The 13382-nt window shown below is 45.5% G+C and overlaps 1 protein-coding gene across 1 annotated transcript; it reads right to left on the bottom strand.

Moving 5' to 3' along the window:
- Window positions 1-4779: 4779 nt before the first annotated feature.
- LOC148136233 (uncharacterized) lies at window positions 4780-13068 on the bottom strand. Its single transcript, XM_087983658.1, has 2 exons — window positions 12910-13068; window positions 4780-5976 (listed from the first exon to the last, which is right to left on the bottom strand). The coding sequence occupies exon 2, from the start codon at window positions 5684-5686 to the stop codon at window positions 4913-4915; it is 774 nt and encodes a 257-aa protein (XP_087839784.1). The 5' UTR covers window positions 5687-5976; window positions 12910-13068; the 3' UTR covers window positions 4780-4912.
- Between the last annotated feature and the right edge of the window lie 314 nt (window positions 13069-13382).

Raw genomic sequence — 13382 nt, 5'->3', positions numbered from 1 at the left:
AGCTCTGCTCCGTCCTCAGGTATGGTATGATAGGGAAACATAAGACACAATATTGATAAGCAAAAAGTTAACAACTTTAAAAGTTGAATCCTTTAATCGTTAGGAAGCAGACTGCTGATTAAAATGCAAAATTAAAGTTTTAAAAAAACAGAAGATGCTGGAATCCAAAGTAGACAAGCAGGGAGCTGGAGGAACACAGCAAGCCAGGCAGCATCAGGAGGTGGAGAAGTCGACATTTTGGGTATAATCCTTCTTCAGGAGGTGGGGATAGGGGGAGCATTCCTGAAGAAATGTCAACTTCTCCATCTCCTGATGCTGCCTAGCTTGCTGTGTTCCTCCAACCTCCTGCTTGATTAAAATGCAAATTACTTTCAAGTCTTTGTCCACCGATAATTAAAGGTTTTATCAATGTACAATAGGTGGTACCTCAGGTTAGAGAATGCATTTTAGGTGTGAGGTCCTGCTTTGATTCTGTCTATGTTTTAAGTTGAGGTCCACTTTTTTGACAGAAAAGAATCTTGAATGAGATAATCCCCCCCATTGTTTACGTGTGAGAGTGAGCAAGAGAGTGTTAGGGAGAGAGAGACAGAGAGGGAGGGAAGCAGAGATTGTGTGTGTATGTCTATTACTTGGTGTCGTTTGAGTTTTGACTCTGCTCATCCAGGTCCAACCCTGACATCTCCACCTTATGTTTGTTCAATACTTCATTGGCCAGAACGTCAGATAATAAACATTAGGATTAGAATTGGGCCATTCAGCCTATTGAGTCTGCTCCACCAGCGTGACCGTGACTGACCAGATAATCATCAACTCTATTTTCCTGCCCTTTCCCTGTAACCCTTGATTCCCCTTCTGATCTATCTCAGCATTAAATATACACAAGGGTTCCATAACACAGTTCTCTGTGGCAAGGAGGTTTAAAGACTCAACCCTCAGAAGAAATTCCTCATCTGAATCTTAAATTAGCACTCCTTTATTCTGAGACTATGCCTTGTGGTCCTATACCCTCCCATGAGGTGAAACATCATCTTGGCAATTATTCTGTGTGGGAGAATTGAGAGATTCATGGCAGCCATTTTGTCACATATTAAGAGCCTGGAAACCATTTTGAATCCCATCTTCATGCCTGACTGCTAAAATCTTGTGTTTCTCATGCCCAGCTAAGATGGTTGGCCTTGCCGCTGTACTGATACCTTTGCATGGACCTATTGTCTACTAACATCTGCTTGTCAGCTACTAACTGACACTGTCCAGACATTACATGACTGAAGCTAATGACTGGGCAAGATGCCATCTTGCTCATTATCCTGCAATTAACAGTTTGCTAATTGCTAAACGATTGTAACCTATATAATTACACGATTCTTTGTATCTCGGAGTGACTTGCGGCTATTCGGTCGCCTCGTCTTTCCCCATGAACTCTCAAATAAACCTGGTAAAAACAATGACTGCAGATGCTGGAAACCAGATTCTGGATCAGTGGTGCTGGAAGAGCACAGCAATTCAGGCAGCATCCGAGGACAGGCAAAATCGACATTTCGGGAAGGGCTTTTGCCCGAAACGTCGATTTTGCCTGTCCTCGGATGCTGCCTGAATTGCTGTGCTCTTCCAGCACCACTGATCCAGAATCTCAAATAAACCTGTCAATACTCAAGGCTTGTGTGACGCGGTATTTCTAAATTGGACCGCTAGGAGCAAGTCACCCACTGCTCAATTTACTGCCATCCCCAACACTGTCAAGCCCCCTAGGAATCCTGTGTTTCAACGACATCATCTTCCTTCTAAATTCCAACAGGTCTAACCTTTGCTCTTAAGACAATCCTCTCTGCATTGGGGATCATGCTAGTGAACCTTCTCTGAACTGCTTCTAATTAAATAATATATTTCTTTAGATAAGAGAACCAAAACTACTCTCAGTACTTCAGACGTGGTCTCACCAGCATCTTGTACAGGTGCAGTAAGGCTTTCCTGCTCATACACTCTTCTATGGTTCAAGATCATTTACGACTGCTCGGTTACTGAAACAGTCCATGTTCAAATGCAATAGGATCTGGCTGATGAGTGGCAAGTAAAATTCGCAGCACACAAAAGAAAGATAATGATCATCTGTAATAAGAGATAATCGAACCAATGCGCCATGACATCACTGAATCTTCCACTATCAATATCTTAGGGGTTGCCAATGACCAGAAACCCGACTGGAATCACTGCAAAACACAGTGGCTACAAGAGCAAGTCAGAGGTTGGGAATACTGCAGCAAATAACTCACAGAGCTTGTCCACCAACTACAAGACAGAAGACAGGAGTGTGATGGAATACTCTCCACTTGTTTAGATGGGTGCAGCTCCAACAACACTCAAAGAAACTTGACACCATCCTGTATAAAGCAGTCCCCTTGATTCACACCAAATCCATTCCCTCCACCACTGACACTTAGTAACAGCAGTACTATCTACAAGATGCACTTAATGGTAAGGTCCTGGGGAGTGTTGCTGAACAAAGAGACCTTGGAGTGCAGGTTCATAGCTCCTTGAAAGTAGAGTCACAGGTAGATAGAATAGAGAAGGCGGCATTTGGTATGCTTTCCTTTATTGGTCAGAGCACTGAGTATAGGAGTTGGGAGGTCATGTTGCGGCTGTATAGGACATCGGTTAGACCACTTTTGGAGTATTGTGTGCAATTCTGATCTCTTTCCTCTGGGAAGGATGTTGTGAAACTTGAAAGGGTTCAGAAAAGATTTACAAGGATGTTGCCAGGGTTGGAGGATTTGAGCTACAGGGAGAGGCTGAATAGGCTGGAGCTGTTTTCCCTGGAGCGGAGGTTGAGGGTTGACCTTATTGAGGTTTATAAAATCATGAGGGACATGGATAGGATAAATAGACAAGATCTTTTCCCTGGGCTGGTGGAGTCCAGAACTAGAGGGCATAGGTTTAGGGTGAGAGGGGAAAGATATAAAAGGGACCTAAGGAGCATCGTTTTCATGCAGAGAGTGGTGTGTGTATGGAGTGAGCTGCCAGAGAAAGTGGTGGAGGCTGGTACAATTGTAACATTTAAAAGGTATTTGGATGAGTATCTGAATAGGAAGGATTTAGAGGGATGTGGGCCAAGGGCTGAAAAATGGGACTAGATTAGGTTAGGATATCTGGTCAGCATAGACGAGTTGGACCGAAGGGTCTGCTTCCGTGCTGTACGTCTCTACGACTCTATGCACTGCAAAAATTTACCAAGATCCTTCGATAGCTCCTTCCAAACCCACACACATTTCCACCTGAAAGAACAGGGCATCAGATACATGGGAAAACAACCACCTGCAAATTCCTCTTCTAGCCATTCCCCATCCTGACTTGAAACATATCACCATTCCTTCATTGTTTCTGGGTCAAAATCCTGGAATTCCCTCTCTTGGTCAACCTACACCACATGGACAACAATGGCTAAAGAAGACAGCTCACCATCACCTTCAAGGGCAACTGAGGGGACACAATAAATGATGGCCAGCCACTTATCACCTTTTCCCTCACCTTCCTCCCCCTATCGCATTCTCAGTTACCTTCCCTCAAGCCCCATCCCCTCCCATATATCTCTCAGCGCCTTTGGCCGACCAGCCAGCCTCATTCCTGATGAAGGGCTTAGGCCCCGAAACGTCAATTTTCCTGCTTCCGGGATGCTGTTTTTTTCCAGCAACACCTTCTCGACTCTGATCTCCAGCGTCTGCAGTCCTCGTTTTCTACCCCAGCCAGCAAATCCCATGTTGCATGAATAAATTAAGAAAAACAAAAAAAAACTCGACCCCCTTGAAACAAGGGACCAACGTTCCATGAGCCTTGCGCAACCCCACGTGGGTCTCCTTTTCACAGGGCGAGAAGTTCAGAAATGGGGGAGGTTCTGTTCAATTAATTCCAAACCACAAGTAAACTCCACTGTCCCCATCCATGATCTCCATTTAGAGAAAGGAAATAGAGGCATTGGAGAAGATTCAACAGAATATCAGAACCGAGAGCATTTCACCCTCAGGAGAGGCTTTGCTCTAACAGAGAGAGGAGTGAAGGGTGACCAGATGGAACATTTCATGATGATGAAAGGCTTCAATAAACCAATAAGATTTCATTTAAAAAAAAAACTCTTAGCCTAGCAAGTGGTGAGAATATGGCACTTGCTACCATGAGTGCTTGAGTTGAACAGCATGGATTCGGGATGTAAGTTTGTTCGCTGAGCTGGAAGGTTCAGTTTCAGACGTTTCGTCACCATACTAGGTAACATCATCAGTGAGCCTCCGGTGAAGCACTGGTGTTAGTGGCCAGCTTTCTAGTCACGTGTTTGGGTTTTCTCATGTTAAATACCAGCACTTCACTGGAGGCTCACTGGTGTTACCCAGTATGGTGACAAAACGTTGGAAAACAAACCTTCCAACTCAGTGAGCAAACCTACGTCCCAAACCTCAACCTGAGCTACAAATCTTCTCAAAACTCACATGGATTCTTTTACAGGGAAATGGATACATTCATAAAGGAGAAAGTATTAGAAGGGTATGTTGTTGGGGTATTTTTTGGGGAGTATGATAAGGGGAGGGTGGGGACTCGCATGGACCAATTCAGCCAATTGGCTTGGTCCTGTGCTATAGACTCTATGAAGCAGATGCAAATGTATTTATTTTCGATATACCTGTAGTGGTAGGAAAACATCATGAACTATCCAGGATAAAACAGACCTACATTGTCCGGCTTTTGCAGATCAGTTCAATGGAAAGGTGCCGTCCAAGCTCAAACAGCATCAGGCTACTGGAAACCAAGCAGACAGCCCAGCAAGTCCAGCAGAAAGACACCCTCCAACCAGAGGCCCGACTTCACCCACTGTCGTTCAGCACTGGATGTAATTAACAGCAGCAATGTAAGCAGAATCTGACCCCTGTAACTACTTGTGATCTCGCTGGTGTATCTCCAGGTTGGAGGAATCAGTGAACCTCTGCCTACACACAGAGCAGGTAAATGGTCTCTGTTTGGTGTGAACCCGCTGATGCGTCTGCAAGTGGGATAACTGAGTGAATCCCTTCCCACACTCCAAGCAGACAAATGGCCTCTCCCCGGTGTGAACTCGCTGGTGTTTCTGCAGATTGGATGAGTCACTGAATCCCTTCCCGCACACAGAGCAAGTGAACGGCCTCTCCCTGGTGTGAACCCGCTGGTGGGTCAGCAGGTGGGATGACTGAGTGAATCCCTTCCTGCACTCTGAACAAATGAACGGTCTCTCCCGAGTGTGAACCCTCTGGTGTGTCAGCAGGTGAGATAACTGCGTGAACGCCTTCCCACACTCAGAGCAAGGGAACGGTTTGTCCCCAGCATGGACCTGTTGGTGTTTCAGCAGGTTGGATGACTGAGTGAATCCTCTCCCACACTCCGAGCAAGTGAAAGGTTTCTCCCGGGTGTGAACTCGCTGGTGGGTCAGCAGCTTGGATAGCAAAGTGAATTCCTTTCCACACTCCGAGCAGTTGAACGGCCTCTCCCCTGTGTGAAGTCGCTGATGTTTCTGCAGGTTGGATGAATCAGTGAAGCCCTTGCCACACATGGAGCAGGTGAATGGTCTCTCCCCAGTGTGGCTGCGACAATGAATCTCCAGCTTAGATGGGGATCTGAATCCTTTCCCACAGACTGCACATTTCCATGGCCGCTCCATATTGAGGTTCTCCATGTGCCCTTTCAGGTTGAATGACCAGTTAGAGCCTTGTCCATGAGGTAGAACACATGTGCAGTCTCTCCCCGTTATGAACAGTAAGAAATGTTTCTACTCTCTTTCCACTGTCAGTTCACCCTCATGCATATGCCTTGGTGCCTTTCCATTCTGTCTGATGTTCAAAACCTTTGGCAGCAAACAGAACTGATAGACATTTCACTCGATTCCACGCCAATGAGTTTCGAGACTCAATTAATTGATTGACTGTGTCAGATCTTTGAGATTTCCAATCCTCTCCATTTCACATTCTGTAAAACACATTTACAAAAAAATCACTGTCAGTACAGGATAGAAATTCTGAACAATTCTACTTTTTAGTAGAACATTTCGTAACCCACAAGCTGAACATCTCCATCCCACTCCACTGTAGACACTCTCCCCATTCCCCTGAAGGCAATGATTCATGCTAACCCATGCTCGCTGCTTCATGTCCCGGTCACAGGAAAAAAATCGCTGACCCTAAATATCAACTTTCACATAAATGTAGATTCACTGATTTGGAAAAAAAGGATCTCAGGAATATTTTTATTTCAGCTGGATGTGCTCATGGGATGAAAATCACCACTGGGAGAGTCAAGGAAGCAGAGCCAATCAACAATTTCAAACTGACATTTAGATGGGCGCTTGAAAGAAATAAACTTGCAGGGTCACAGGGATTTAGACAAAGTCTCATGGATTCAAATGTGCCAAATGGCTAGAAATATATAATGGAGTTAACTTCATAAGAAAAAACTAGAAATAATTAGACATTAAGTTCAGAGAGCCACAAATAACATATTGAATATTAGATAAAATTAGATTCCCTACAGTGTGGAAACAGGCTCTTCGGCCCAACGCATCCACAGCAACCCTCTGAAGAGTAACCCATCTACACCCATTACCCTCTGACTAATGCACCTAACACTACGGGCAATTTAGCATGGCCAATTCACCTGACCTGCACATCTTTGGACTGTGGGAGGAAACCAGAGCACCCGGAGGAAACCCACACAGACACGGGGAGAATGTGCAACCTTCACACAGACAGTCACCTGAGGCTGGAATCAAATCCAGGTCCCTGGTGCTGTGAGGCAACTGTGCTAACCACTGAACCACCATGCTGCCCAATGAATACCATATTGCATAATAACAATGCACATCTCCGTCCTATACTAATTTACCGTCCACTTAAATATCAGTCATCTCCTGGACAAATCACCCCTTTAGTTACGGATATTGGGAAAGAGGCTAACTTTTCTCTTGGTTGGACTATAATATGGTGTTGTGTGATTTTTATCTTGGATCTGGTAATAGGTAATGAGGCAGGCTTAATAAACAACCTTAGGAGAGAAGATCTCTAAGAAAGTTGCGATCATAAAATGATAGAATTTAATTTTCAGTTTGACAGTAAGAAACTTAGGTCAACGACAACTGTCCTTAATTTAATTGAAGGGAATTGTGAAGAAATGAGTTAGATACAGTAGTCAATTGTAACGTAATGACAGTAAGCAAGCAGTGATTGACATTAAAACTCTCGGTAAAAACAAGAGGAAAGATTCCGAGAGAGGGAGAATCCAACCATGGCTCACCAAGGAAATTAAGGAGAATATTCAAATTGAAAGTAAAAAAGTGTATATGGAGGCAAAACATCAGTGATAGCCCCAAAAACTGGGATAAAATCAGAAACCAGCAAAGGAGGACTGAGATGATAAAAAGTGAGAAAATAAACTATGAGGGAAAACTAGCGAGGAATATAAAAACTGACAAGACTTTAAATATACAAAAAGAAAGAGAAAGGTCAAAGATCGCTTAGAAACTGAATCGGTAGAGAAAGCAATGGGGAACAGGGAAATGGCAGAGGAATTAAACAGATGTTTTTACAATGGAAACTACTTTGAATATCCCATTAATGCTCAAGATTATGGGGAGAAATTAAGTACCATCACAATCACCAGTGAAGTAGTATTAGACAAACTGATAGGGCTAATGGTGAATTATTCCCTAACTTGCATCCCAGGATCCTAATAGTGGTAGCTAGGAATAACGGATGCATTGAACCAAAAATCCTTGGACATTGGAGAAGTACCAGAGGACTGGAAAATTCCCAACGTGACGCTCCTATTCAAAAGCAAGAAAGGGAAAAAGCAGGCATATGTAGGAGGATTATCCTAACCTCTATTGTCGTCAAAGTGTTGGAATCATTTATTAAGAGAGTAAAAGCTGAACATCAGGAAAATCATAAATCTAATCAGAGTCAGCCTGGCTTCATGAAATGGAAATGGTGTCTGACTAATTTATTAGAGTTTTTCAAGAGTTTTAGCCAGAGTCAATAAAAGGGAACCAAGTACAATGATCCAGACTAATACAGGAAATCCAGATAAGACCTCTGCAAAGCCATCAGGGATGCCAAGAGGCAGTATTGGACCAAGGTGAAAGCGAGGACTGCAGATGCTGGAGATTAGAGTCGAGTGTGTGGTGCTGGAAAGCACAGCAGGTTAGGAGGCACCTAAGGAGCAGGAGAGTCGACATTTCGAGCAAAAGCCCTTCATCATGACGCTGGGAGCCTCAGGGGTGGAGAGAGATAAATGGGGAGGGGGCGGTGGTGGGCCTGGGAGGGGGGGGGAAAAGGCAGCCAAGAGTGGGATTGTTAGATGGAGGTGGGGGTAAGATCGGAGAAGAGGGTGGAGCAGATAGGTGGGAAGGAAGATGGACAGGTCATGAGGGCGGTGCTGAGCTGGAAGTTTGGAACTGGGATAAAGTGGGGGGAGGGGGAATGAGGAAACTGGTGAAATCCACATTGACGCCATGGGGTTGGAGGGTTGCAAGGCAGAAGATGAGACATTCTTCCTCCAGGCGTCGGGTGGTGAGGGAGTGGCGATGGAGGAGGCCCAGGACCTGCATATCCTCAGCAGAGTGGGAGGGGGAGTTGAAATGTTTGGCCACAGGGCGGTGGAGTTGATTGGTGCGGATGTCCTGGAGATGTTTTCTGAAGCGCTCTGCAAGCAGGCGTCCAGTCTCCCCAAAGTAGAGGAGACCGCATCAAGAATGACAGATACAGTAAATGACATTGGTGGATGTGCACATGAAACCTTAATGGATGAGGAAGGCTCCTTGGAGGCCTTGGATGGAGGTGAGGGGGGGAGGTGTGGGCGCAGGTTTTGCAATTCCTGCGGTGGCAGGGGAAGGTGCTGGGAAGGGATCTGGGTTGTTGGTGAGTTGCGGAGGGAATGGTTTTTACAGAAAGCAGGTAGGTGTGGGGAGGGAATTATATCTCTGGTGGTGGGGTCCGTTTGTAGGTGGCAGAAATGGCAGATGATGATGATGCGATGTATACAGAGGTTGGTGGGGGGGGGGGGGGGGGGGGGGGGAAGGTGAGGACCGGGGGGGTTCTGTTCTTGTTGCGTTTGGAGGGGTGGTTTTCGAGGGCGGAGGTGTGGGAAGTGGAAGAGATGCGCTGGAGGGCATCATCAACCACGTGGGAGGGGAAATTGCTGTCTTTAAAGAAGGAGGCAATTTGGTGTGTTCTGTGGTGGAACAGGTCCTCCTGGGAGCAGATGTGGCGGAGGCGGAGGAATTGGGAATACGAGATAGCATTTTTACAGTAGTCAGGATGGGAGGAGGTATAATCCAGGTCACTGTGGGAGTCGGTGGGTCGGTAGAAAATGTCAACGTTGAGTCGGTCACCGTTGATGGAGATGGAGAAGTCTAGGAAGGGGAAGGAGGTGTCTGAGATGCTCCAGATGAATTTAAGGTCAGGGTGGAATGTGTTGGTGAAGCTGATGAATTGTTCAACCTCCGATTGGAGAACTGGACCAAGGTAGAGGCCCATACCTACCAAACAGACTCCCGGCATCTATGGCAATGCCTAAACAACAGTATGGGATAGAAAATGAAGCATGGAAGGTAGCAGACTAATACACATCCTTCCCTGACGTGCTCAGTGCTTTCTATGTTCGGTTTCAGCAGAATGCCAGCGGCGCGGTGATGCCTGCCTCGACAGTACCGGACACAGTATCCCTCCGTCACCAGACATCAGGTCGGTCTTCCTGGGAATCAACCCAAGGAAAGGGACAAGCCTCGACGGACCCCCCAGCCGAGCATTCAGATCCTGTGTGGACCAGCTGGTAGAGGTATTCACTGACATCTTCAACCTCCCTCCTACAAGCCGAAGTCCCCGCCTGCTTCGAGAAGACCACCATCATCTCCGTACCCAAGAAAGCACATGCAGCATGCCTTAATGACCACTGGCCAGTGACTCTGACCTCAATAATCATGAAGTATCTCGAGAGGCTGGTCACGGCCCACATCAACTCTAGTCTCCCAGCCTGTCTCGATCCCCTACAATTTCCTTATTTATGTAACAGGTCCACAGTAGATGCTGTATCCCTCTCCCTACAATCATCCCTGGAACACCTGGACAACAAGGACACCTATGTTAAACACCTGCTCATTGGCTAGAGATCCGCCTTCAACACCATTATCTCCTCCACTGATCTCAAAACTCTGACTGGTCTCGGTTCTGCCCTCTGCAACTTGATCCTCAGCTTTCTGACCCACAGACTGCAATCAGTGAACATGGGTAACTATACCTCCTCCACAACATTGGAGCCCCCCCCAAGGATGCAACCTCAGCCCCTTACAGCACTCCCTATATACCCACGACTGTATTGCCAAATTCTGAACGAACGCTATGTGCGAGTTCGCTGACAACACCATTGTAACAGGGCAGGTGCCTAACAATGATAAGTCAAAATACAGAAGGGAAATAGAGGGAGATAGTGCAATGAGAATTACTGCTCTCTCAACATCAGCAAAACTAAAGAACTGATCATTGACTTCAGAAAGAAAGGAGGAAAACATGCCCGCACACACATCAACAGAATGGAGGTTGAGAGGTAAAGACCTTGGAGAGACAATAACCAAGGACCTGTCCTGGACTTGCCACATAGATGCAACGGTCAAGAAGGCACAAAGGCTCCTGTTGGGCAGCTCAGGAAATTTGGCACGTCCATAAGAACCCTCAACAACTTCCACAGATGCACCATTAAAAACATACGGTCCGGGTGCATAGTGGCCTGGTACGGCAACTACTCTGCCCCGGACCATAAGAAACTACACAAGGTGATGTGCACAGCCCAGACCATCACAGAAGCCAACCTTCCATCCATGGACTCCGTTTACACGGCTCACTGACGCAGAAAGGCTGCCAACATAATCAAGGATCCATAGCACCCCAGTAATAATCTCCTACAACCTCTTCTGTCAGGCAGAAGATACCGAAGCCTGAACACATGCACCAGCAGGTTCAGGAACAGCTTCCTCCTGGCTGATGAATGGACTCTCTACCCTCAACTAATGCTGATCTTGCTAACGTTGATCTTGCCTAGTGCAATGGAACTTGTATGTCTCTAAGTCTTTTTGATTTGTACTTCCTTGCTTACTCTGATCTGCCTGTATTGATCATAAACAAATCTTTTCACTATTCTTGGATACACGTGACACCAAATCAATCAGTAGCTATATTGTATTGGGACTTCCAGAAGGTGCTTGATAGAGTACTTCACGAGCGGTTAAGTCATGAAAAAAACCCTAAAAGAACTGCGGATGCTGGAAATCAGAAACAAAAACAGAAATTGCTGTGAAAACTCAGCAGGTCTGTGGAAAGAAAGCAGAGTTAACGTTTTTGGTCCAGTTCTTCAGTCTGAACAGTCACTGAACTGGAAATGTTAACTTTGATTTCTCTCCACAGATGCTGCCAGACCTGCAGAGTTTTACCAGCAATTTCTATTTTCATTCGTAACATAAGAGCCCATGGTGTTGGAGGTAATATATTGGCATGGATAGAGAATTAGTTAACAGGCAACAAAGAGCAAATAGGGTTAAGGAATTTTGTTTTAGGCGATCTGTGGCCAGTGAGGTTCCACAGGGTTCAGTGCTGGGACTGCAACTGTTTACAATATAGATTAATGACTTGGAGAAAGGAAGTGAATATATTGTGGCTAAACTTGCAGATGACACAAAATCATCCAGAAAGGGCGAACGCAAAAGTAATACAAATGATTTACAGAGAGCTATTGATAGGTTAAACCTAAGTGGGGAAAAATTTGGGAAATGGATTATAATGTGGGAAAATGTGAAGTTGTTCATTTTGGAAGGGAACGCAAAAGAACAGCACTATTTAAATGGTGAAGACCTACAGAAAACAACAACACAAATGGACTTGGAGGGACTTGTGCATGAAACAAAGCACTCACAAATGTGCAGCCGGTAATCATGAAGGCTAACGGAATGCTGTCCCTTATTTCAACCGAAGTCTTGTAACTGTACAAGGTGCTGGTGAGATCACACCTGGAGAACAGAGAGCAGTTTTTGTTCCCTTATTGAAGAAAAAATATTTTTTAATTGCAGGCGGTCCAGACAAGGTTCACTAGGATGATTCCCAGTGAGGAGGGATTTTCTTATGAGTAAAGGTTGAACAAGTTGGGACTTGACTCAGTGGAGTTTAGAAGAATGAGAGGCAAGACATTTACGAGACTGAAGATTTTGACAGGTTAATGCTGAAACGATGTTTCACCTCTGGTCTAAGACCAGAGTGTACAGTCTCAGAATTAATGGCTGCCAATTTAAGATTGAGATGAGGAGGAACTTCTTCTCTCAGCAGGTTGAGTATCTTTGGAGCTCTTTGCCACAGGGGCCACCGTTTTGTGTATATTTAGGACTGAGGTACATTCTTGATCAGTAGGGGAATCCTGTTTCTATTTCTTACAGTCTTACTAAATTCACCAAGATTCTTTGAACAGCACCCTCCAAATTCACAGCCACTTTTACTTAGAAGGGCAAGGACATCAATTACATAGGAACAACACCACTTCCAAGTCACTTACAACCCTGACTCGGGAAATTGTCATCATTCCTTCACTGTTGCTTGGTGAAAGTTCAGGAACTTGCTCTGTATCTGTATTGTGAATCTACTTACACCAAATGGAGTGCAGGGTTTGAAGAAAGCAGCTCACCACCACCTTCTCAACGGTTAGTCACTAAGTGGAGGTCCAGCCAGTGACACCCCATGGGCCAACCCCTTCCAGTGTCTGCATTCTCTTCAGATTCCACTTAAGTTTCCCTTCAGTTCCTGCAGGTCAACAATTTAAGCTCCGAATCTGAAAATAAACGGAAATGAGGAAAAAAGAAAATGTTTTGCTCACAGATGTTGGCCGGAGGAGGAGGTTTCACTCAATCTTCATTCAGAGAGAACAGAAGCACTTTAACCGGGCTGGAAAGAGCAGCTTCAGAAGCTCAAACTGTAACATCCGCATTCAGACAATGAGGAAGCTCTGATTGGGTGGAGGACCAGCCTTCTTCCGGTCCTCCAGCACAGTCCATTGGTCAATCTCCCGCCATCCACAAAGGAGGATGAACCTTCTTCTGCACGTGCGTAATTCTTTCGCCTAAGCGCATGCGCATTCGTTTACACGGTCCATTGAGCGGATTCCCTGACGAAGGGGCTTGTGGGAATTGCGGAGTCCATTACGGGAACTGAACCCAGTCTCGGCTTCCAGAGGTGATGAACAGCAGTTACGAGGATGGATTGAAGCAGTTGAGGCTATTCTCCTTAGAGAGAGAAGGCAAGAGAGCTATTAAAGGTGAAATAACACCACAGACGCCAGTATTCTATCAA

Source organism: Chiloscyllium plagiosum, unplaced genomic scaffold (assembly GCF_037043375.1).
Source record: "Chiloscyllium plagiosum isolate Xiang-an unplaced genomic scaffold, Cpla_swu_hap1 HiC_scaffold_46, whole genome shotgun sequence".
NCBI lineage: Eukaryota > Metazoa > Chordata > Chondrichthyes > Orectolobiformes > Hemiscylliidae > Chiloscyllium > Chiloscyllium plagiosum.
Note: the sequence above shows the minus strand (reverse complement) of the source record. Positions and strands in the feature narration are given on the sequence as shown.

Bases quoted from the DNA above. Each gene is read 5' to 3' on its own strand.
- LOC148136233 (XM_087983658.1), bottom strand. From the start codon at position 5,686: ATGGAGAACCTCAATATGGAGCGGCCATGGAAATGTGCAGTCTGTGGG.